Here is a 22,597-nt window from a genome sequence, read left to right as displayed (position 1 = left end):
AATTTTAAAAGCTGTAACTTTTACACTGCTATAACACTGTCCCACAGTAGACATTTTTTCTTGATTTTTTTTTTTTTCCCTTGCCTGTAATACTTTACAGTAGTATTTTTTAAAGACACTTCAACAACTGTCATAATCCTTGTTGTGAATATTTTTCATTAATTTTTTCTCTACTGTAATAACAAGTTTAAAGAAATCAATCAAATAACAATCAATAAATCAAGTAGCAAGCTATTCCAAATAAAAACATTAAAGCCAAACTATATAAATTAAGATTTTGAATGATTAGAAGTAAGAAAGCACATTGGACACATTCACCCAATGTACTTATATCTCCTTGCAAAAAATGAGTCTGGCTTTGGGACCTCATTGCAATTCTTCCCAGGTTACAGTCAAAAACTTATTGATAGAATGTTCCTTTTTATGAATGGCCTGATGAACAGCTTTGCCACTTCCAACAGGATAAAGTGACCTTAACACATACCTTAGGGGACAGTTCAAATAAAGATGACCTCTTTACTTTCCTCAAATCAGCAAGCCTCTATATTTACATATAATTCACTTAATACTTAAGATTAAATCATGTTATTATTAGCACCACTGTTATGTACAATGTGGCCATAGTAGTCATTGGAAGATTCCCAAACAACACTTTCCTCAAAAATAGCACTGGCATCAACCTGCTATGTGGTCTCTGAAGAGGCTATCATTTTTAATTCTTGACTGTCCTGATGTTGAGGGCAGTGTTGATCCATTGTTCTTATGTCAGAGATGTCTACAGAGTCAGGTGAGTTTTCCTATGGTAGCGGATGATGGAAGCCTGACTAAATGATGCTAGTATGGGTTCATTCACATTTAAATTGCTCCAGAGAATAGAAATAGTGGGAATGAAGAAAGATGTTTGTTTGGTGAATTTCTAGTTGTACCATGGATAAATTCCGACTGATTAATGCATGTGTGCTGATTGGTTTAGTAGAGTATGAGAATTACAAATTCTAATTTGAAAGATCATACCAATGGAAATATCTGTATAAAAAGCATGCAGCAGAAATTAAACATTTCTAGGGAAGTGGTGGAGTAAGTTCGGGTAACTTGAGTGCTTTATTTTGAACATCTTTAAGGGTTTTTATAGAAATATTTGGGAGCAATAGTCTGTGCTGAGCTGGATTCAGAATGCGTGCAAGGTTTAGAAAAAAAAAAAAAAAAAATGCTAGTTGAAAAATAAAACTTAGTTTTCTTTTAATGTTAAATCTATAAACATAATACATTTATGCCAAAAATATTAGGATGTGGGAAGAGCAGTACTTTTTTTAAACCTAACATTCAGACTTTTTATGACTTCTGAAAAATTAAAAAATCCTGTTAATAGGCCACGTTTTATACAAATCTATTGCTTGAGGAGAAGAGGGAAAGGGAGCAATATCTTCTGAAATTCAACACTGTTTGCCATTGTTTAGAAATATTACTCCTATAATGGGATACCTATAAAGGGATGAATGGCAAACTATTGATCCTGTACGAATTGTGGACAAACTCAGTAAATATTTTCCACCTACATGAAAATATGAAGAAATTTTTTAGCAGTGGGTATGCCAGAAGTATAACTGATTTCAACAGAGATAACTGATTTTATGATTACTGAAAGGAAGCTGGAGGAGAGAGAGAGAGAGAGAGAGAGAGAGAGAGAGAGAGAGAGAGAGAGAGATTGCTGAAGCTGAAAGTAAAAAGGTAACGGGGGCAATCTGTTAAAAGAAGCTGCAAAAGTAATAAGCAAACATTTAGCCATAATTAAAAGAATTCTCCTTTCACAAAGGGGATTATAGCATCAGGTGACTTCTGTGCTAAGGAATATGGAATCATTGATTAAAGAAGTAATACAGAATGACCTTTATAGGAACTCAGTTATAGTACAATTACAGCATAGTTCTGTTAAGAGGAGATCTTGTCTGATCAACTTGATTAGCTACTCAGAGCAATTAATAGATACAAAGGAATTTGATGCAAAAATAATTGTGACATCATATACTTAGATTATAGTAGAGTTTTTGATTAAAGAGGCCTGTGCACTCTGGATTCATTATCAAAACAGCGTCCTCATGCATCACAGCGTCTGCATGTGACGTATGCAGATGCTGGCAATGTCCATATGCATCACAGCCACAGGCTTCAACATCCAACAATTAATCACACACTTCACGTACAAGATTGGCAGTACATGCCCTCATGCTCCATTCTTAACTGTCAGTTTAACTGAGGAAGGTTGACAAAACAACCGAAAGCTTTTTGTTGGTATGTATAAACATATAAATAAAAATATACATATAATATATGTATATTTCCTATTATTAAACTTGTCACAATCTATTTTTGTATCTGTTTTCGCTCGGTGTTACAGTACTTTTAGTTTTGAGTAGAGTTTTTGATACTATTTCACATTAACCACCACTATACAAATTTGAGCAATGCGGCATTAAGGGCAAGTTACTCTTATGTATAAAGGAATGGTTAAGTGGTAAGAGACAAAGTGCTTATTACCTTTATACATGAAAGATACTGCATTTGGGTAGCAATAATCCCAGAATAACACACAAATTGGTTGGTACTATATTCAAGGCAATGAAGATTAAAAAAAGACCTATGGATAATAATTGTCAATCTGACATGAAATTCTATGAGCAGTATATTGCTATGGGCTGCTGGGAACAGCTCATTACATAAAATAGACTTCACACACTTCACTCATTTGTATCTGCTTACAGGAAATGATCCTCTGCCACGAATACTCTGCTTGAAACTATTTATAGTGAAACATGCATTAGCATTAGCTATGACACATGATGAAAGAAAGCAAGCTTATATAGCATCAGCCAAAAAAAAACACGCCCCCTTCTCATTTCACCCATCCACTTGCTCCAAATGTTTGTCTAGTTCTGCCTTGAATCTGTTTAAGCTATCAACTTGTACAATGACAGATGGAAATTTGTTCCAGCAATCAACCATCTGCTGACTAAAGGCAAACTTCTGCACATCTATCCTACAATTGTCTTTCCTCAGTTTGAATTTATGCCCTCTCAGGCGATTATTCTCAGCAAGAGGAAGAATCCCATCAGCATTGAGCATGCTCAAACCATTCAAGGCTTTATACACCTCAGTCAGACCACCTCGCAGGTGCCTAGTCTCCAGACACTGTGATTTTCAAAATTTAAGCATTTCTTCATAAGAGCAACCCTTTGTTCCATTCACTAATCTTATTGCCCTTCTCTGTACTCATTCCAACAGCTCTACATCCCTCTTAAAATGAAGCCTCCAGACCTGTATACAGTACTCTAGGTGTGGCCTGACCATTGCCTTGTACAAGGGGATAATCATGTCCTTATCCCTGCTAGAAAAATTCCTGTATATCATTGACAAGACACCATGAGCTACTCTTGCAGTCCATCTGCACTGCTCAGAAAACTTCATATCTGCCTGCACAATTACCCCCAGGTCTTTTTCACTCTATACCACTGTCAGTGTAGTACCACACAGTTGATACATTACTCTGGGGTTACTGCTTCCCATATGCAGTATGGGAAGCAGTAACCCCAGATTGACAAATAATTTGACAAAACATTTGTCAAATAATATTGACAAATGTCAGTATTTAATATTGACATTTGTCAATATTAAACTTCAGTTGCCACCTCTCACTCGCGCCTCCATAGTCAGGTGGGCAGGAGCAGCAGTGCGTAGCACATGCTTCTTGATTAGACCGGGGTTCGAGCCAGTGACCACCAAAAATGGAGGATACTGAAATGTCAGTGAATGACCACCGCATATCCCCAGAGCAATATGGCCTTAGTCGCTAATGCTCCTAAAAACCAAATAGCAACAACAACAACCACCTCTCACCCCATCTGCTCATCTTTTCTAGATCCTGTTGCAGCAGTTTACTGTCATTAGTGTCATTAACAACTCTGCTGACTTCCGTATCATCTGCAAACTTTGACATTAAGCCTGATATACCATCATCAATATTATTAATGAATACAGAAAACAACAATGGACCCAACACTGAACCCTGGGGGACTCCACTAATAACATTAGTTCATGAAGAGCAGTGTCGATTGATTACCACTCTCTGTCTTCTCCCTCACAACCATCCCTTTATCCATAGCAGCAATTTGCCTCCAATGCCACACTGCTCTAATTTGTGCAGCAGTCTTCCATGTGCAACAATATCAAAACTGTTTCTAAGATCCAAATATATGATATCAAGATTATTCTTTGCATCCCGTTCCTTTGTGACTACATCATAGTATTCGATCAAATTGGTTGGATAAGACTTTCCCTTAACAAACCCATGCTGTGTCTGACCTGTAACCGAAGTCTTGTCTAGATGATCCTGCAATGCTTCTTTAACCAGTGCCTCCATTAATTTCCCTGGAACAGAAGTTTAGCTAACAGGTCTGCAATTACCTGTGTCTCCCTTTGATCCTCCTCTGTGGATTGGGGTCACATTTGCACATTTCCAGTCCATGGGTACCTCCTCTGAATCCAAGGAAACTCTCATAATTATGCCTAAGTGTTTGCTTACTTCCTTTGCTGCCTCCTTTAATATAACTGGATCAATTCCATCCACCCTAGGTGCTTTTCTTATGTTTATCTTCAACAATTTCTGCTCCACTTTACTCTCAGTTATTACAAGATTATCTAGCTTACTGCCAGAGTTTAATATACCTCTGGCATTCCCCTCCTTGAATAACTCCTCATGTGTGAATGTAGATGCAGTTACTGAATGTGCCTTGTTTAACAATATTCAACACTCCACATTCAGTTTTCTCTAAGATTTGAAAGATTTGAAAGAATGACAAAGATTATATAGAATCTTTGTCATTCAGCCGTATCAGAGGTAATGATGTAATCTCTCTGAATTTTTTTCTTTTCTGAAACAAATTCTGCTGTATGACCACTTTTGATGCCTGTGTTAGCAATTATCATATGTAGCCCCAATTATTTTGATAAGCACATTATGATCTAAGTAACCCTCACACCAGAAACTCCCATAACAGTAATAACTAGGATAGCACATGGGGCTCTGTTAATGATATACAGGAATTTTGCCAGCAGGGACAAAGAGGTGATTATTTCGTTGTATAAGAGAGGGGAGTCTGCATCTTGGGTACTGTATGCAGATACAAAAGAAAGACTTGAGTTCTGTATATTTGTTTTGTCACATTATGGCCTAAATTGACAGTGTGCAAAAAAAAATCAATTCAACTGGCCAGTGTTCTGCAAATTGCAGCATCTGTGAACTAGGAATTTGCAAGGAGACCTGATTGAAATGGTTAAGGCTTTAAATGGATTGATAAAACTAAATGCCATTGGCACCCATGCTTACTCTTCCTTGATTACTACAAGTAAGGGGGTACAGATTTAGATTGGTAAAGGATGGTTGCAGGATGAGTGTGTCAAGATTTGCTTTCAGCTGGTGACTAATTGATTGTTGGAAAAAACTTCCACTGGCATTGTAGAATTGGGTAATTGGAATAAATTTAAAGAAACATTTAACAAATTATTAGAAAATCTTGCTTCTCTGCATAACAGTATAATAATTTCACAAATTGTCACTCATTGGAGAGGTTCTCTCATATGTTGGAGGAATTTTGAAAGGTTCAGTTGGTGCTGTAGTTGGCCATTGTCATACGGAGGGTGTAGCTTTGCTACGTAAGTTATTCTGGGTTTTTCAGCCCACAGAACACAACAGCCCATGAACACATACTTGTAGAGGCATAAAACACAGTGATATAATATGTCCTAAGCCACTTATACACCTAAAACCCAATGGTTTTAGGTGTATAAGTGGGTGCCAAGCATTTTTTCAAGGCCAAGCAATATTACTGCGACTTTAGTGTGCTCTTGATAAGTGAATAAAGTTATTTTTAAATTCTCATCCTTTTCCAAACAGTTTTATTTAAACACAGGTCTTACTTGAAGCCTACAAGTCAGAACGCAGAAAGGAAATTCACCTTTCCTTTCCTTTTCATAATTTCTAGTTCCACTAACCAACTAACCCTTCAACCGCCTGGTCTCCCAGTGGCACTGATCCTGCCTCTCCGTGGCAGGGCTGGAAACCTTTGCAGAAAAGTCCTTTCACCAAGGGCTAAAAGGAGAAAACGTGGCAAGCAGAGACCATGTTCCTGCTACACAAACTAGCAGAAAATTAGACAAAATGCGTTCAGGTACAGCTAAGCGACAAAAGACAGAGACGCTTCTCCTAGTCGCACCACTGTTCTTAATTATTCATTCCAAGAATCAACAACCCATCGGAAGTTTGTCACCATTTCAAATCCAAAAAACTCTTGAAAGCTTAGCTAGTTCCCCTGAAACAGTCAGAAGACTAAAATCAGGGAATTTACTAGTACAGATGACAAACCAAAAACAAGCAGAGCATTTAATGAAAGCAAAAACGTTTGGAGATAGTCCAATAACAGTTACTCCTCATTTCACCCACAATACCTCGAAAGGAGTAATTACAGAATGAGACCTCCGCAATGTTCCCAAAGGTGAAATCCAAAAGAGCTGAAAGATGAAGAGGTTATTCAAGTCAAAAGAATAACAATTAAAAGAGACGGAGGAAATTATCCCAACGAGGAATATAATTCTGACCTTCAACACCCCAAAACCACCAAAAACTGTAAAAGCTTGATACCTAAACTGCCCACTAAGACCATACATTCCAAACCCTGTCTGATGTTTTAAGTATCAGAAGTACAGACACTCTCGAGCAGCATGCAAAGGTTTCGCTATCTGTGCAAACTGCGGGTCATGAGAACATACACAACAAGACTGTACAGCACAAAATTCAAGATGTCCCAACTGCAGAAGAGAACATAATGCCTACTCGAAAGAATGTGAAGAGTGGAAGAGAGAAAAGAGAATACAGAAATATAAAGCGGAAAACAATGTAACATATTAAGAAGCTAAAAGAACAATACAACCACAACGAATAAATAGACCATCGTATGCACAAGTAACGCAAACTTATAAAACAATAGAAATGCCAATGGAAGTAATGATCCCACCAAAAAAAAAACATTTCAGATTGGTTGTGTTCACTACTCATTGACCCAAAACCAAAACAAAAACCAGAACAGGCAATAAACACACCCATTACAATACCACCAACTAGAGAAATCACAAAATCCAAAAATAAAGATAGAACCATTGAAGTAAATGGGAATAAAACAGACAACATGAAAGTGGAAGAAAAGAATCAGACAGATGAAACAATACTAGAAATTTTTGCAGAAGAAGAAGAAATGGATACTGGAAAGCCACACTCCCCTAAAAAAGGAAGACAAAAAGCAGAGAACCCTAAGGCAACACCCTCAAGAAAACAAGCTGAGAGTACTAACAGAACAAAATAATGAATACATTTTTTCACTGGAACTGTAGAGGATTCTGCAACAATTTTGAAGATATCCATGATCTTCTATCACAATACAGTTCGATTAGTCTATGTTTGCAAGAAACATATCTTAAACCTCAGAATAAAATAATACTAAAACATTATAATATATACAGAAAGGACACAAAGAACAGTACAGCACATAGTGGAGTAGCAATCTTAGTAAACTCCAGTATACCTATCCAACAGTTTTCCTTACAGACTAATTTAGAGGTCATAGCAGTATGCATTGCAGAAAACTTTCATGTAACATTGCCTCCATGTACCTGCCACCAAACCAAGATATAAATTTTACAGAACTAGAAGACGTGGTATTCCAACTGCCACTTCCTTTATGTATCATGGGAGATTTGAATGGCCACCATCCTCTATGGGGAAATGAAAACATAGATAAAAGAGGTAAAATTCTAGAAAAACTATTAGATAAGCTGAACCTTATACTCTTAAATGACGGGACACCCACATATATACATCTACCCACAGGAACTACTACAGCAATAGATCTATCCATATGCACTCCCTCATTGTACCCTCTACTGCAGTGGGCAGTTCACAATGGTCCACTAGGTAGTGCTCATTTTCCAGTAAAGATTGCTTTAAACAAACCGACTCCTTGTCAATCTGAAGGAACTCCCAAGTGGAGATTAGATAAGGGAAACTGGGCAAGATATAAGCAACTGGCCATATTAGAATAGCACCAAATACAGTTGGTTTCAATTGACTCTGCAGCAAAATATGTAACTGATAAACTCCTCCTTGCAGAAAAACTAACAACACCAAGAACTTCAAAGTTTCCCATACATCCAAAGCCGTGTTGGATGTGTGAATGCACTCTAGCAAAATGAGAGGAAATCAAGGCATGGAATAATTTCTGAAGGTACTCTACCACAACTAACCTGATACAATTCAAAAAGGTAAGAGCAAATGTCAGACGCATTACTAAGACCAGTAAGAAAGAATTTTGGATTCGTTTTGCATCTATAATTACTAAAAAAACAGACAGCTGGAAGGTTTGGGACAAAATATATAAAATAAACAACAAATACCAAAGAATCTGTCCTCATTTTATAAAATGGAATGGAAAAGATATAGCAAAGCCTGAAGACAGCAAATGAAAAAATATTTTCATTTGCTGTCTTTGAAAAAATATCAAGCAGTATTTCCTATGAACCAGCTTTCAAAAACATAAAGAAAATACAGAAACATATAAATTGAATTTCTCCAGTAACAGTAACGAATCCTATAACCAACCATTCACTCTCAGAAAACTTCATAAAGCCATTTCGCAGACAAGGCAAAGTGCAGCGGCTCCAGATGAAATAGTATACACGATGGTATAACAATTAGAGGAGAAATCATTGTTATCATTGCTTTTCTTGTATAAGAATACCTAGATATACCTAGAAAATTCCTTTCTGAATCAATGGCTCCACACAATAGTCTTAGCCTTTCCACAACCAGATAAAGATCCTACAAATCCAAATCAGTATCATCCAATAGCCTTAACTAGCTGCCTTGGAAAAATACTTGAGAAAATGGTAAATGCCCAACTAATGTGGTTTTTAGAAACCCATAACTTACTAAATACAGCTCAATATAGTTTCAGAAAGAACAGGTCCACTTTAGACTTAATGATAAAAGCAGAAAACAACATAAGAAATGCTTTCATAAGAAAACAACATCTAGTATTGATTTTTTTTTATATAGAAAAGGCATATGACACAGCATGGAAATATGGAACTCTTAAAGACATTTATAACTTTGGGATGAGAGGACATCTCCCAATATATATCTATAACTTTCTGGAACAACAAACTTTCCAAGTTAGGATATTAACCACACTATTGCAAGTCTTGATACAAGAAGAAGGAGTGCCACAGGGATCAGTACTCAGTGCTACTGTGTTTTCCATAAAAATAAACTCAATAGCCAAACAAATACCGAGTATTGTAGATGCAGCACTTTACATTGATGATGGCAGCATTTCTTGTTACTCAAAAAATATGTGAACAATAGAGTGCCAACTACAAACACCAGTCAATAAAGTAATAGCGTGGACCCAAAACAATGACTTTCGACTCTCTAAGCAAAAGTCAGTTGGAATACACTTTTGTCAAAAAATAAACTTACACCCAGACCCAGAACTAAAGCTAGGAGAATAACTAATCCCAATAACATCCAGCACAATTTTTCTTGGACTAACCCTTGATAAGAAACTGACCTTTTTAGATCATATAAAATGTCTTAGAACGGACTGTCTAATGAAATTGAATATTCTGAAAGTTATATCTGCAACAACGTGGGGAGCAGACAGGCACACTTTGTTACATCTGTATAGAACCTTGATAAGATCCAGACTCGATTACAGGGCACCAGTTTACAGCTCTGCAAGACCCAGCGCCTTAAGATGGTTAGACCTTATACACATAATGCACTACGTATAGCCCTAGGAGCATATTGTACTTCTCCAGTTCAAAGTCTCTATGCTGAAGCCTATGAACCACCACTCCACCTCAGAAGACAAGAACTCCTACTATCATATGCAGCTAAAATAAAGTGTATTCCAAATCATCCTGTGTACAAAACATTATATGCACCAATATGGGAAAATATGTACAGAATACTTCCAACAGCAAACATATGCATCAAGGAGCTACTTCCAATTTGGTCTCTTGATTTCAACAAACTAGCTACCATACAACATGCACCAAGACCTTCTTGGAATACAATATTACCATTCTGTGATACCTACTTCCATAACTGGGGAAGGAATTCCCTACCAGGAAACAGCTTTCAACAACTACATGCTGCATATCTAGAAAAATATCCACACTATACACAAATATAAACAGATGGATCGAAAACCAATAAAAAATTAGTTGCAGCAGCAGTTTTCTGTGATATTGCGATAACCCAAGTTCTCCCAACAGAATGTAGCATCTTTACACTACAAGCAGTGAAGTTAGCAATAGACCGAATGTGGCACCAAAAGTTACCCTATAGCCTGATCTTCACAGACTCCCTCAGTATAATGCAAGCAATACAGTGCACCACAAAGAATCTCCACCAAACTCTGAGACAAATTCAAGCAACTCTGAACAAGCTCCTTAAAAGAAAGCAAAACGTAATCTTTTGTTGGATCCCTGGGCATACAGGAATTAAAGGTAACGAAGAAGCTGACCATGCAGCAAAAACGGCAACAGGCATCATACCATCAACCACCAAAGTACCATATACAGACTATAGGCATAACATCAAAGCAAACAGCAAGGAACAATGACAAAAAATATGGAGAACAAACTTATAATAAACTCTATCAAATTAAACCAGATTTAAAGAATTGGAAGTCCAACAAAAGAGATGTCTGAAAAGAAGAAGTAATCCTTGCCAAGTTAAGGATATATATCTTACTCATTCCAATCTACTTAGAGCCGAAGAACCGCCTCAGTGTAATCAGTGCCATGTACAACAAACAGTTAAAACATTTGCTATTAGGCTGTCCAGCCTTCACAAACAAAAGAAAAATAACCTTTAAATCAGTAACTGAAATTCAAGATACTCCTACTTTGAAAAACATTAAGTGAAGAAAATAAAATACAAGAGGTCTTTCGCTATTTAAATTAATAGGCTTTTATAATCAGATTTAAAACGCAAAAGTCACTGCAAATCGATGTATACAATCAAACTCCCTCTCTACATCAAATACTTTGTGAATAATTTTTAATCAGCCATTAACTTGAACTGCAATTAGAAGAAATCAGAGTAGAAAATGCAAAACTTTGGGAGGTGCATTATGGCCACAGAAGCCGATGCACCAACAACTAACAGACAACAACAACAACAACAACCTTAAACCCAACAACAGCAGCTTATATCATTTTGCCACTGATACTGATCTACTAGTCTGTATTTTTTTATCTGGAGATTAACTTTGATTATATAATGTCTTTTAAATGCAGAATGTTATATAATGTAGCTATACTTAATAAAGAAAATGCATTGAAAGATATATCTGTTACTTAAAATTATTTTTGAAGTAATTGTATGTATATTATTATTATTTATTTATGTATTGTTTTCTTTTTAGGTAACGTTGGTGGTACATTTTCAGTAGAACCAACTTTAGGAATTATAAAAGTAGCTAAAGAATTGGACAGAAGATTCATGTCTGAATATTTTCTCATTATAAGGGCTATGGATCATGGTCAGCCACCTTTAAATTGTAGTGTTACTGTACATATTTTAGTAACTGTAGCAGACAATGCCCCTCCAAGATTTTTAAAACCTGAATATTCTGTAGAGCTTCCAGAGAATGGGAAAGCAGGAATGTTTGTGGCATCTGTTTCTGCAACTAGTAGATCATCTGTATATTATGAAATTATAGCAGGAAATTATGGTGAGAGTTTTGTTATCAATCCCACCTCTGGTGTTATTCATACTGGTCAGCCTCTTGATTATGAAGAGATTAGCTTCTACAATCTGACCATTTGTGCTACTAATATGGTAGGAGCTATAGCTACTTGCACTGTTCTTATTCATGTTTTAGATAAAAATGACAATTCTCCAACTTTCTTACAACAAGAAATGTTTGGAATTATTAGTGAAGTTGCAGAAGTTGGAAGTATAGTATTTGATAATTACAGCCGTCCATTGGTAGTTGCAGCAACTGACAAAGACTCTGAATTAAATGCTCTTCTACAGTACAAGATTATTGGTAAATTACCAAAATTATACTTTAGGATTGATTCAAGTACAGGTAAGAATTTCGATAGATATATTTTTTTTCCTTTTCTGTTTCCTTCTTATCAGAACCTAGTAAAGCTCTTAATTAATAATATTTTATTATATCATTCAACTAACTCTTTCTGGTTATCAAATTATTTTATTTCATGCTCTTTCCTACTACATGGTAGTTCCAAGACGGAAATTCTTAAATATATCTCAAAGCAGAATATGAAATTATTTTGAAACTTAATGTCTAGAATTTTTTATAGTAAGTTGCATTTTGGTTGTACATAAAAATAATTTTTCTCTGTCAGTGATATTAAGTAGCAATATTTTAAAATGGTATGCTGTTATACAAAAATTCATATCATTTTTTTAGTATAACGAGTAAAAAATAAGCCTCAGAGACTGAAGAAATAATTGTTGAAGCATACAGTGAAAAAAAACTTTATGAAGTGGCAGGCTGGTTGAATGGCATGGATGTGATATCTTTGGTGATGGAAGATTTGAGAGACCTTTTATATTAAGAAATGACAAACTCTCATTTCTTGGAACTATTATTCAGGGCAATCATCAAATAAAAATTTGGTGGGAATACCCATCACATATTTTTCTTTAATAGACACACTGAGGTTGTAACATCCAGCATTTAACTTGAGGTAGGTGAATCAGACAAAAAGCTGGCAGGTTTGTAATGATTAAGGATTCAATGGTGTAATTTCATACATATAGTCAGTTAGTATTATTAGTGGCAAATGATGCAAGAAAGAAAGCTTATACAGCATCAACCAAAAAAAAAAAAAAAAAATAATAATAATCCATTTCTCCTATTTATCCTCTCCAGTAATTCATCTAGTTCTTTCTTGAATTTATTCAAACTACCCACTTCCATAACAACAGCTGCAAGCTTGTTCCAGCAGTCAGCCACCTGTTGGCTAAAGAAAATCTTCCCCACATCTATTCCACAACCAACCTTCCTCAGTTTGAATTTAAGCCTCCTCATGTGCATAGTCTGAGCAAGAGTAAAAATCCCATCAACCATTTAGTCAAAAACATCAACCCCCCTACAGAAACTCCCCGACTTAAGAAATACTCGACTTACGGAAATTCGACTTTACGTAAGTTTTTGCCGGCTGGTGCAAACTTAAAAAAAATATGGAAACGTATTATGCATCTGTAGGGATAAATGGAGGTATTGTGAAAATATTGTAATGTGAACCAAATAACACAGTTTTTTTTTTTTTTTTTTTTTTTGTAATTCATTCCAACTCCTTGGAAGTTGAAAATTTCACTATATTACTAAGCTATTTATCTCTCTAAAAGATGACATTTATAATGGAAATTGCACTACACTTTCATCGTTATCATATGTTTCGTTATAAGAATCAATTTTGAACGCCTTTGTGATATTTTTTTAAAGCACGTTTCTGGAGATCACAACCAAAAAACATTAGAACATTTGCACTTTCCAGTTTATTGGGCTTTTCTGTATTGTGAAAATATTAGTGCATCTAATTATAAACAGGTGGTAAACGCGATCTTATTGCATTTGCAATAATACCAATAACTGCAGTTGTGTGGGTTTTTTCCATTATTATGTTGAAATGTGTTCCCCTTCACTGAAATCTTCAATCATATAAAAAACAAATTTTCAGAAACGTGTCTTCATTCTTATTTATGTATTACAATGATGCAGGGAAAGGGACCAATGGAAAGTGCAAGTGGTGATAGTGCCAGGAAATGAGACAAAATTGATTTAGAAATGAAGATAATTAATTAAAAAGCAGGACAAAATTTGTTATCTATAGAAAGGGAATTAGGTCTTGCTGCTTCAACAGTGAATACTATTTGGCATTCGCATTAGTAGAGGCAGGTGATGCAAGAAAGCAAGGTTATGCAGCATCAGCCAAAAAAAAAAACACCCCGCTCCCATTTCACCCCTCCGTTCATTCCAAATACCAGCCTTAAATTTATTTAGGCTATCAACTTCCACAACAAAGGATGGAAGTCTGTTCCACCAACAGCCAGCGGGTGAAAGTCTGTTCCACCTGCTGGCTAAAGGCAAACTTCTGCACATCTATCCTACAACTGTCTTTCCTCAATTTGAATTTATGCCCTCTCAGGGAGATTATTCTGAGCAAGAGGAAGAATCTTGAAAATTACCGTGTTTGGTCTCCAGACACTGTAATTTGCAAAACTTAAGCCTCTCTTCATAAGAGCAACCCTTCGTTCCATTCACTAATCTTGTTGCCCTTCTCTGTACTCGTTCCAGCAGCTCTACATCCTTCTTAAAATGAGGCCTCCAGACCTCTATACAGTACTCAAGGTGTGGCCTGACAATTGCCTTATACAAGGGGATAATCACTTCCTTATCCTAGAAAAATACATGTATATCATTGGCAAGACACCATGAGCTACTCTTGCAGACGTTCTGCATTGCTCAGAAAACTTCATATCTGCCTGCACAATTACCCCCATGTCCTTTTCATTCTCTACCACTGTCAGTGTAGTACCACAGAGTTGATATGTTACTCTGGGGTTACTGCTTCCCATATGTAGTACTTTACATTTGTCAATGTTAAACTTCATTTGCCACCTCTCAGCCCATCTGTTCAACTTTTCTAGATCCTGTTGCAGCAGCGTACTGTCATTAGTGTCCTTAACAACCCTGCCAACCTTCATATCATCTGCAAACTTGGACATTACGCTTGATATACCATCATCAATATCATTTATAAATACAGAAAACAACAATAGACCCAACACTGAACCTTGAAGGACTGCACTAATAACATTAGTCCACGATGAGCAGTGTCCATTGATTACTACTCTGTGTTCTCCCACTCAACCATCCCTTTATTCATAGCAGCAATTTGCCTCCAATGCCATGCTGCTCCAACTTGTGCAGTAGTCTTCCATGTGCAACAGTATCAAAAGCCTTTCTAAGATCCAAATATATAATATCAAAGTTATTCCCTGCATCCAGTTACTTTGTGACGTTACTATTTTGCAGTGACCAAGGAACTGGATGCAAAAATAAATTATTTTGACATCATATACCTGGATTTTAGTAAGGTGTTTGATACTGTTGCACATAAAAGACTGCTGTACAAACTGAAGCAATGTGGCAGTAAGAGAAAGTTACTGCTATGAATAAAAGACCATACTTAACTACCCTGAAAGGGTAGTTAAGTGGTAGTTATCAATGAGCACTGCACTTCATGGACTAATATTATTAGTGGAATTCCCTAGGGTTCCATGCTGGGCACATTTGTTGTTTTCAATATTTATCAGTGATATTGATGAAAGTATATCAGGCTTAATGTCTAAGTTTGCAGATGATACAAAGGTTGGCAGAGTGGTTAATGACAATCATCAGGGCAAGCTACTGCAAAACGATGTAGGAAAATTGGCTCGATGGACTGAGAAATGGCAACTGAAGTTTAGAATTGACAAATGCAAGGTACTACACTCAGAGTAGTGGAGAATAAATTTCATAGGGAATTATGGAATAGGCAATGCATAAATCAGACTCACATGCTGTTTATGAAGATTCTCATGAGTCTAACTTGTATGGAGCCCACTCTTCGAAGAGAGCCATTCATAATTCATGTAAGGGAGTGGTTTATGACCAATGATGGCTGCACTTTCACTCTGAAGGTAGTCCTCCAGTACTTTTTTCTCTATGTGCATAAAATATTATTGTTTGTTAGAAGGAAATGGGGAGCTAATGCACCTCTGCAACATCTCACATGGGGTCAAGGATTTCATCCTCGCATCTCATAGCAGTTGTCAGAGTTTCTCTATCAAAGTTGTGCATCTCTGTACATGTATTGCACATTATGCCTGCCAAGGTCATCAGACCACCTTCTTTGTAGTAGCCCTCCTTTTTCCTGATTTTATAAGTTGTTTTCAAGTCTCTCTCTCTCGCTCTCTCTCTCTCTCTTTTGCCTTAAGAATCATATTGTAGACTCTGAATTCATATAGGAACATCACATTGGAGCTCTTGACTACAATTTATATGTTTATGACACTTTCAAGTGGGCCCTTTTCTACAATGAAGCAAGAGACACAAATCACGGATCACCATATTTTGTCAGTATGAGTCACCATACATCTCTCTCTCTTTCTCTGTAAAAGGTCAACAAAGGGTTATGACCCTTTGTTGACCTTGTAAGTAGTCTGAAGAGCTGTACAGCTCTTCACAGTACTTACTCTGTCACTTGAAACTGCCTCCACAATCAGTATATTTCATCTAGTGGAAGTTCTGGATCTTTATTACCTCCTCCTCTGATTAGCCCACTACCTCCATTTACTTCTGGTCATTATGTGCCAAGTCCAGCGGTGACCACCCTTCACTTTAGTACATTGTCTTATGCTCATTTGCAATGACCTCCAAATTTCTTGACAAGATAACATATCTTTACTGGAAATAACCCTGACTTCTGTCTTGGTACAGGCATCCCTTCAGATTCCGGTCAACCCTTCCCAATCTCTTCCATCATGCAGTATGATTGATGACTCTTGAGGTTATGATGAACGTCGTGGCGAGATCCAATATTCCTTACATTTCGAGGGTACAGCTCTAAAATGTTGTTCGCAGGCCGGCCGCTAGTTAGTACACCGGACCCAACCTATAGGTAACTCTCTAGGAGGCTTCCGGATCAGCCAGTGTATAATCTTGCTACCTCTACTCTGCCAGATAGTGACTAGAGGAAGTCCGAGTAGTGTGTATGTGGGGAGCATTGTCAAGGCCATGTTATGTCAAGGATCTGGGTATATTCTTACCACGTGTACGCCATATCCAAAAATTTCATTACTTCATACAGCATGTCCCACCCACTTTTTCTTACTATTGAATACACCATGAATTGTCAAACTAATAGAGCAAGCTTATCTGTGAAAAGATCTAAACCTCCCAAGCACTTCCTAATTCATTTCACAAATATACGTGGTCTCAATTCTAATCACAAGATGTCCATTTCCACGTGCAGTCTGCCAAACCCCATGTACTTTTTCTGACAGAATCTCAGTTATCGGTTGATTCAACTACTGCTCATCTCAGATGCCCAAATTATTCGCTGTATGATTCTTTCGCCTCAAATGTGGTACTTGTGCATATGTCCGTTCTGATATTCCCTGTCAGAGACTTGGAAATTTGGAATCTCCTCTCTTTGATCTTCTCTGGCTTAAAATCTCTCTACCTCATTGTCCCAACTCCACTAATCACTTGGAGCTCTTTGACTTCCTCTCTTTTCAACTTGACTTTCTCCAGTCCAACTTTCCTAACAGTGAGGTAATTTTCCTTGGTGATTTTAATGTTCACAACTCCAGCTGGCTTCCGTTTTCTAGTCACATTGACCCAGCAGGTCGAGATGCTGAGGCGTTTGCAATTACTAATGACCTAGCATAGATTGTTCATTTACCTACAAGAATACCGGAAAATTCTAATCATACAGCCAATACGCGTGATCTTTTTCTCACAAACAACCCTTCTAAGTACACGGTCAAAGTGAGAGGTCCTTTAGGCACTTCAGATCACAACTTGGTAATTGTCTCTTCTCCAATGGAACCTTTATCTCATGGATATTCCCAACCTCGTGTTGTTTGGCATTACAAGAATGCAAAATGGGATGACCTGCTAGACTTCTTTTCTTCTTTTCCTTGGTCGGATTACTGTTTCAAAACTTCTGATGTCAACGTTTGCTCAGGTCGTGTCAGTGAAATTATTCTTGCAGGGATGGAATCATTTATCCCACACTCCACTTTAAATCTCATACTTTATCTAAACCTTGGTTTTCCAATAAATGTGCTAAAGCTGTTCAAGAGAAGAATGTTGCATATTGTAATTGGCTTGTTTCTAATTCTTCAGTTTCATTTTCTGCGTACACTTAAGCTCACAACAATTGTAAAGCAGTTATTAATCAGTCCAAACTAGAGTTTGAACAGGTTAAGAGTAGAAAACTTGCTTCTTGGCCTAATGGTAGCCGAACATTCTGGTCTCTTGCCAAAGCTATTGGCCGCAACTTTTGCCCATCTCTGCTCCCACCTCTGTCCAAAAAACAAGGTTCTGTTGTCACTTCAGCCAAGGATAAAGCTGACCTGCTAGCATCCCATTTTCCCTCCAACTCATGTATTAATGATCTTGGTAAAACCCCTCCCACCATTCCCAACATGCTCCATTCAATACCTCCTGTGGTCTTCTGCCAAAAGGATGTCTGAAGGATTTTGACGAATCTTGATGCTAAGAAAGCTCCAGGTCCCGATGGTATTTCTCCACTTGTTCTCAAAACTTGTGCTCCTGAACTTACTCCTATTCTTTGGCGCCTTTTTTCATTTTCTGATTCCAAAGGTGTTTTTCCTTTTGCTTGGAAATTTGCTCATATCCAGCCAGTTCCTAAAAAGGGTGATAAATCCCTCCCATCCAATTATCGTCCCATTGCAATTACTTCTACTCTTTCTAAAGTTATGGAGAAATCAATTAACCGCCAACTCTTAAACTACCTGGAAACCTTCCGTCTGATCAACGATTGCCAGTATGGATTCTGTCAGTGTTGATCCACTGGTGATTTTCTGGCTTATGTTACCCATTTATGGACTAATCCAATGGAAAGGTTCGGTGAAACACAAGTAGTAGTGCTCTTGACATCTCAAAGGCTTTTGATCGTGTTTGGCACAAAGTTCTTCTAAACAAGCTTCTATCTATATTTTGCCAACTGTTTTTAGTAATTGGTTAACGAGTTTTCTCTCTGATCGCTCACTGAGGGTGATGGTAGATGGCTCTCTGTCTTCTAACTGCTCCACTAATGCCGATGTCCCCCAAGGTTCAATTCTTTCCCCCACTCTTTTCCTCTTGTATATTAATGACCTTCTTCCATTGACTGGAAATCCTATCCATAGTTTTGCCGATGATAGCACATTGCATTCCACTTTCCATTTTGAGAAACCTTGTCCTGCTCAATCAGCTTCAACTTCTCGAAAATCTGCTACCGATTCCTTAAATGCCGATCTTCAGGTAATTTTCCAGTGGAGCAAAGACAACTTAGTTGATTTCAAGCCTTCTAAAACTCAGTCTTGTCTTGTCTTATTTCTCGCAAAAAGGATTCTTCTGCTCCTCTGCTTATCTTTAGTGACACTCCGATTTCTAGGCAAAATGATATATCTTTTTTGTGGATTACCCTGACTTCTAATCTCTCTTGGCACAAGCACATTACAAATATTGCTTCCTCTGCATCTAGAAAACTTGGTTTTCTCTTTTGCTCTCGGCGTTACTTTTCTTCCAAACAGCTGCTCACTCTGTATAAATCGGAAATCCGCCCTACCATGGAATATTGTTCCCACATCTGGGGTGGTGCCCCCAAAACCTCTCTCAGGCTTCTTGATTCCATTCAGAAGAGGTCAGTTAGGTTAATTAATGATTCATCTCTAACAGAGTCTCTCCACTTGATTTCTCATAGATGTATTGTTCTGCTGCATGCCTCTTCTACAGATACTTCCATGGGCACTGTTCTTCTGAATTGGCTTCTATAATTCCCGCTCTCTCTTTCAAAACAGTCCGAACTCGTGCTGCCGCCAGCCAACATCCATTTACTGTCCAACTTCAAACCCACAGAACCAACTTTTCATCTTCCTCATTTTTTCATTGAACTACCGTTTTCTGGAACAACCTTCCTTCATACGTATTTCCTGAAAATTACAATCCACAGAAGTTCAAGTCCAATGTCAACAAATATCTTCTTTTGTGTTCTCAACCTCCAACCCAAGCACGGTACTATAGGTTCTAATACCTCTTGTGTTTGGAGTTCCCATTAAAAAAAAAAAAAATGTCCCAAGTATTGCTGCCTCTGCATCATAAAAATTGGTTTTTCTATTTCACTGTGAACATTGCTTTTCTTATTAGCAGGTACTGACTTATTACAAATTTGTCCTATCATGGAACATTGTTCTCACATTCAAAGTCCTCAAACTTTTATTTAACTTCTTGACTCTGACCAAAGGAGGTCGCTTATGAACCTTTTCCATTCTCTCTCACACAACGGTTTAGTTTTTGCTAATGGGTTTTCTGTAGATATTTTTATGGGCACTGATCTTCTAAATTAACATCTATAATACTTCTTTCTTCTAATCCAATATGAATGTATGCTTTAAATTACTGAACATCAATTCACAATTCAGCTCTAAACTTGGAGTTGGAATTACTAATTTCCCTCTTTCTCATTTATCCCTTTGACATTTTTTTTTGGCTCCAAGTGCCTGCATTTAGTGATTCCAGGTAATATCAAAATGATAAATTAGTGCTCTTGTGTTTTCAACTTCTAGTACTATCCTCCTTATGGCTGATACCTGTATATGTGAAATGCCATTTTATTAATCTGAAATTCTGTTTAAACTGAATCTTAACACCTTAAGTTAAAATCATGTGTTCAATTGATTTTATTATATTATTTTGAAAAACTTATCTTACGATCTGTTTGATATAGTTAATATGATAATTATATATATGTGTGTGTTGTGTGTGTGTGTGTGTGTGTGTGTATATATACTGTATATATATATATATATATATATATATATATATATATATATATATATATATATATATAGAAAGAGATATTATTTATTATGTTTCTTTTTCTTTTTTTTTGTAGGAGCCATTAGTACTGCTTATCCTCTCGATCATGAAAAGCTATCAAATTTTACATTTACTGTACAAGTCAGTGATGCTGGGAAGCCCCACCTTAGTGCTGAAGTACCAGCTTTAGTTCATATTAAGGTTACTGATATAAATGACTGCCCCCCTCAGTTTGAGAATTCTTTATACAGTGGTACAGTTCTCCTCCCTACTTATAAAGATGTAATGGTGATTGCTGTGAAGGCAAGAGATCCAGATACAGTTGCAAGCACAACACTTAAATATAATATAGTTTCTGGTAATTATGGAGACAAATTTATTATTGATGAAAATTCAGGTATTATTTTTGTGCACAATCCAGACGATCTCCGAGAAGAGTATCAGTTAGTAGTTTCAGCTAGTGATGGGGAATTTGAAACCAGCTGTAAAGTAGCCATCAGAGTGAAAGAATCTGCAGTTAGTGGATTAAAATTTAGTCAGGAAAAATATGAAGCAGTTATCGTTGAGAATTCTCCAGAAATTCATACTATTGCAGTAATTACAGTTTTAGGAGCAGGTTTAAATGAACATTTAATATTTCGTATCCTAAATCCATCAGTTATGTTTGACATTGGTGAAACATCAGGTATAATTCGCACAGCTGGTAAACCTTTTGACCGTGAAATACAAAATATTTATATTCTTGTTGTGGAAGTAAGAAGTGAATTGTCACCGGAAACAAAGATTGCCCATGTACTAGTTGAGGTTTCCATCCTTGATGAAAATGACAATTCTCCAATATTTGTAAATCTACCTTACTATTCTGTTGTACCTGTTGAAGCACAGAAAGGATATGTTGTCCGCAAGGTATACATCTTTTATTTTTTTACTGCAGATATTTTATTGGCCTATAAATTTGTTTAAAAATTTTTTTTAAAGAGTTTTACAAAATCAGTATGAAAAAGAATCAGTATAATTTATTTAATAATTAAAAAGTTATGCTTTAAGTAGCTGAACAGAATTCTGAATTAAAGTATTTAAATAAATTGAAGTATTAAAGCCTAGTGATCAGGTGCGCAAGTGCATAAGTACATGTGCCTTGAGTGACTGGGGTTCAGGCCCATGAATACTGAATATGGTGCTGTTTCTTGTATTCTGTCTATCTTGTGAACTCCTCTGACCATTTGATTGTCCCGGAGTATAAGCAGAAAATTTATTTATTTTTTTATTTATTTTGAAAAAATTTCAAATGTTTGTTTATTTTTTTTCAGGTTCATGCTATTGACTTGGACCTTGGAGTGAATGGCTTTGTTCATTATGAACTTACAGAAGGAGATAACAGTACTTTCCATATTGACAGGCAAACAGGAGAGATAACTTTACTTCAGTCTGTCAGCACATACACTCTTGAATATCAATTGACAGTAGCAGCTGTTGATGGAGGTACAGGTCTTTCTTATTTTTTGGGTATGGTGTATGTACATGCATATATAATGAGTTGAATCATTACTACTCATATGTTGAAATGCCAACAAATGAAATATGAATAATAGACTAAAGCACAAATAATAATAGAACTTGAATAATTCAGAATTCGAGAGTGGAAAGAGTAATAATCGAAGGAATGACGAATTTGATTATGAACCACACTACGCTGCATTTTGGGAACATAATTTAGACAGTTTAATTAATTACTAATTCTAGATTAATTACTCCAAAACACAATGGTGCTGTCTCATTTAAAAAAAAAACTTATTTACATATCTACACAATGCATAATCCTCCAGTTTATTTTGACAGACACAAAAAAT

General features: G+C 36.6%; 1 protein-coding gene across 8 annotated transcripts in view; it reads left to right on the top strand.

Annotated features, from left to right (window-relative positions):
• The window catches only part of LOC150081977 (fat-like cadherin-related tumor suppressor homolog), a 1,021,521-nt gene that overhangs the window by 586,461 nt on the left and 412,463 nt on the right, over window positions 1-22,597 (top strand). For all 8 annotated transcript variants that reach the window (XR_016547261.1, XR_016547260.1, XM_090379029.1 and 5 more), the window contains 3 exons: window positions 11,538-12,206; window positions 20,824-21,653; window positions 22,058-22,229. Coding sequence is in view for 6 of the 8 variants with exons in the window: in XM_090379029.1 (XP_090235155.1) it covers window positions 11,538-12,206; window positions 20,824-21,653; window positions 22,058-22,229 (1,671 nt within the window). In the remaining 2 variants the exon portion in view is untranslated. The remainder of the gene's footprint in view (window positions 1-11,537; window positions 12,207-20,823; window positions 21,654-22,057; window positions 22,230-22,597) is intronic.

This window comes from Mastigoproctus giganteus, chromosome 8 (assembly GCF_048544385.1).
Source record: "Mastigoproctus giganteus isolate SK-2022 chromosome 8, ASM4854438v1, whole genome shotgun sequence".
NCBI lineage: Eukaryota > Metazoa > Arthropoda > Arachnida > Uropygi > Thelyphonidae > Mastigoproctus > Mastigoproctus giganteus.
The sequence above is the reverse complement of the archived record's forward strand: the minus strand, read 5'-3'. Positions and strand labels throughout refer to the sequence as shown.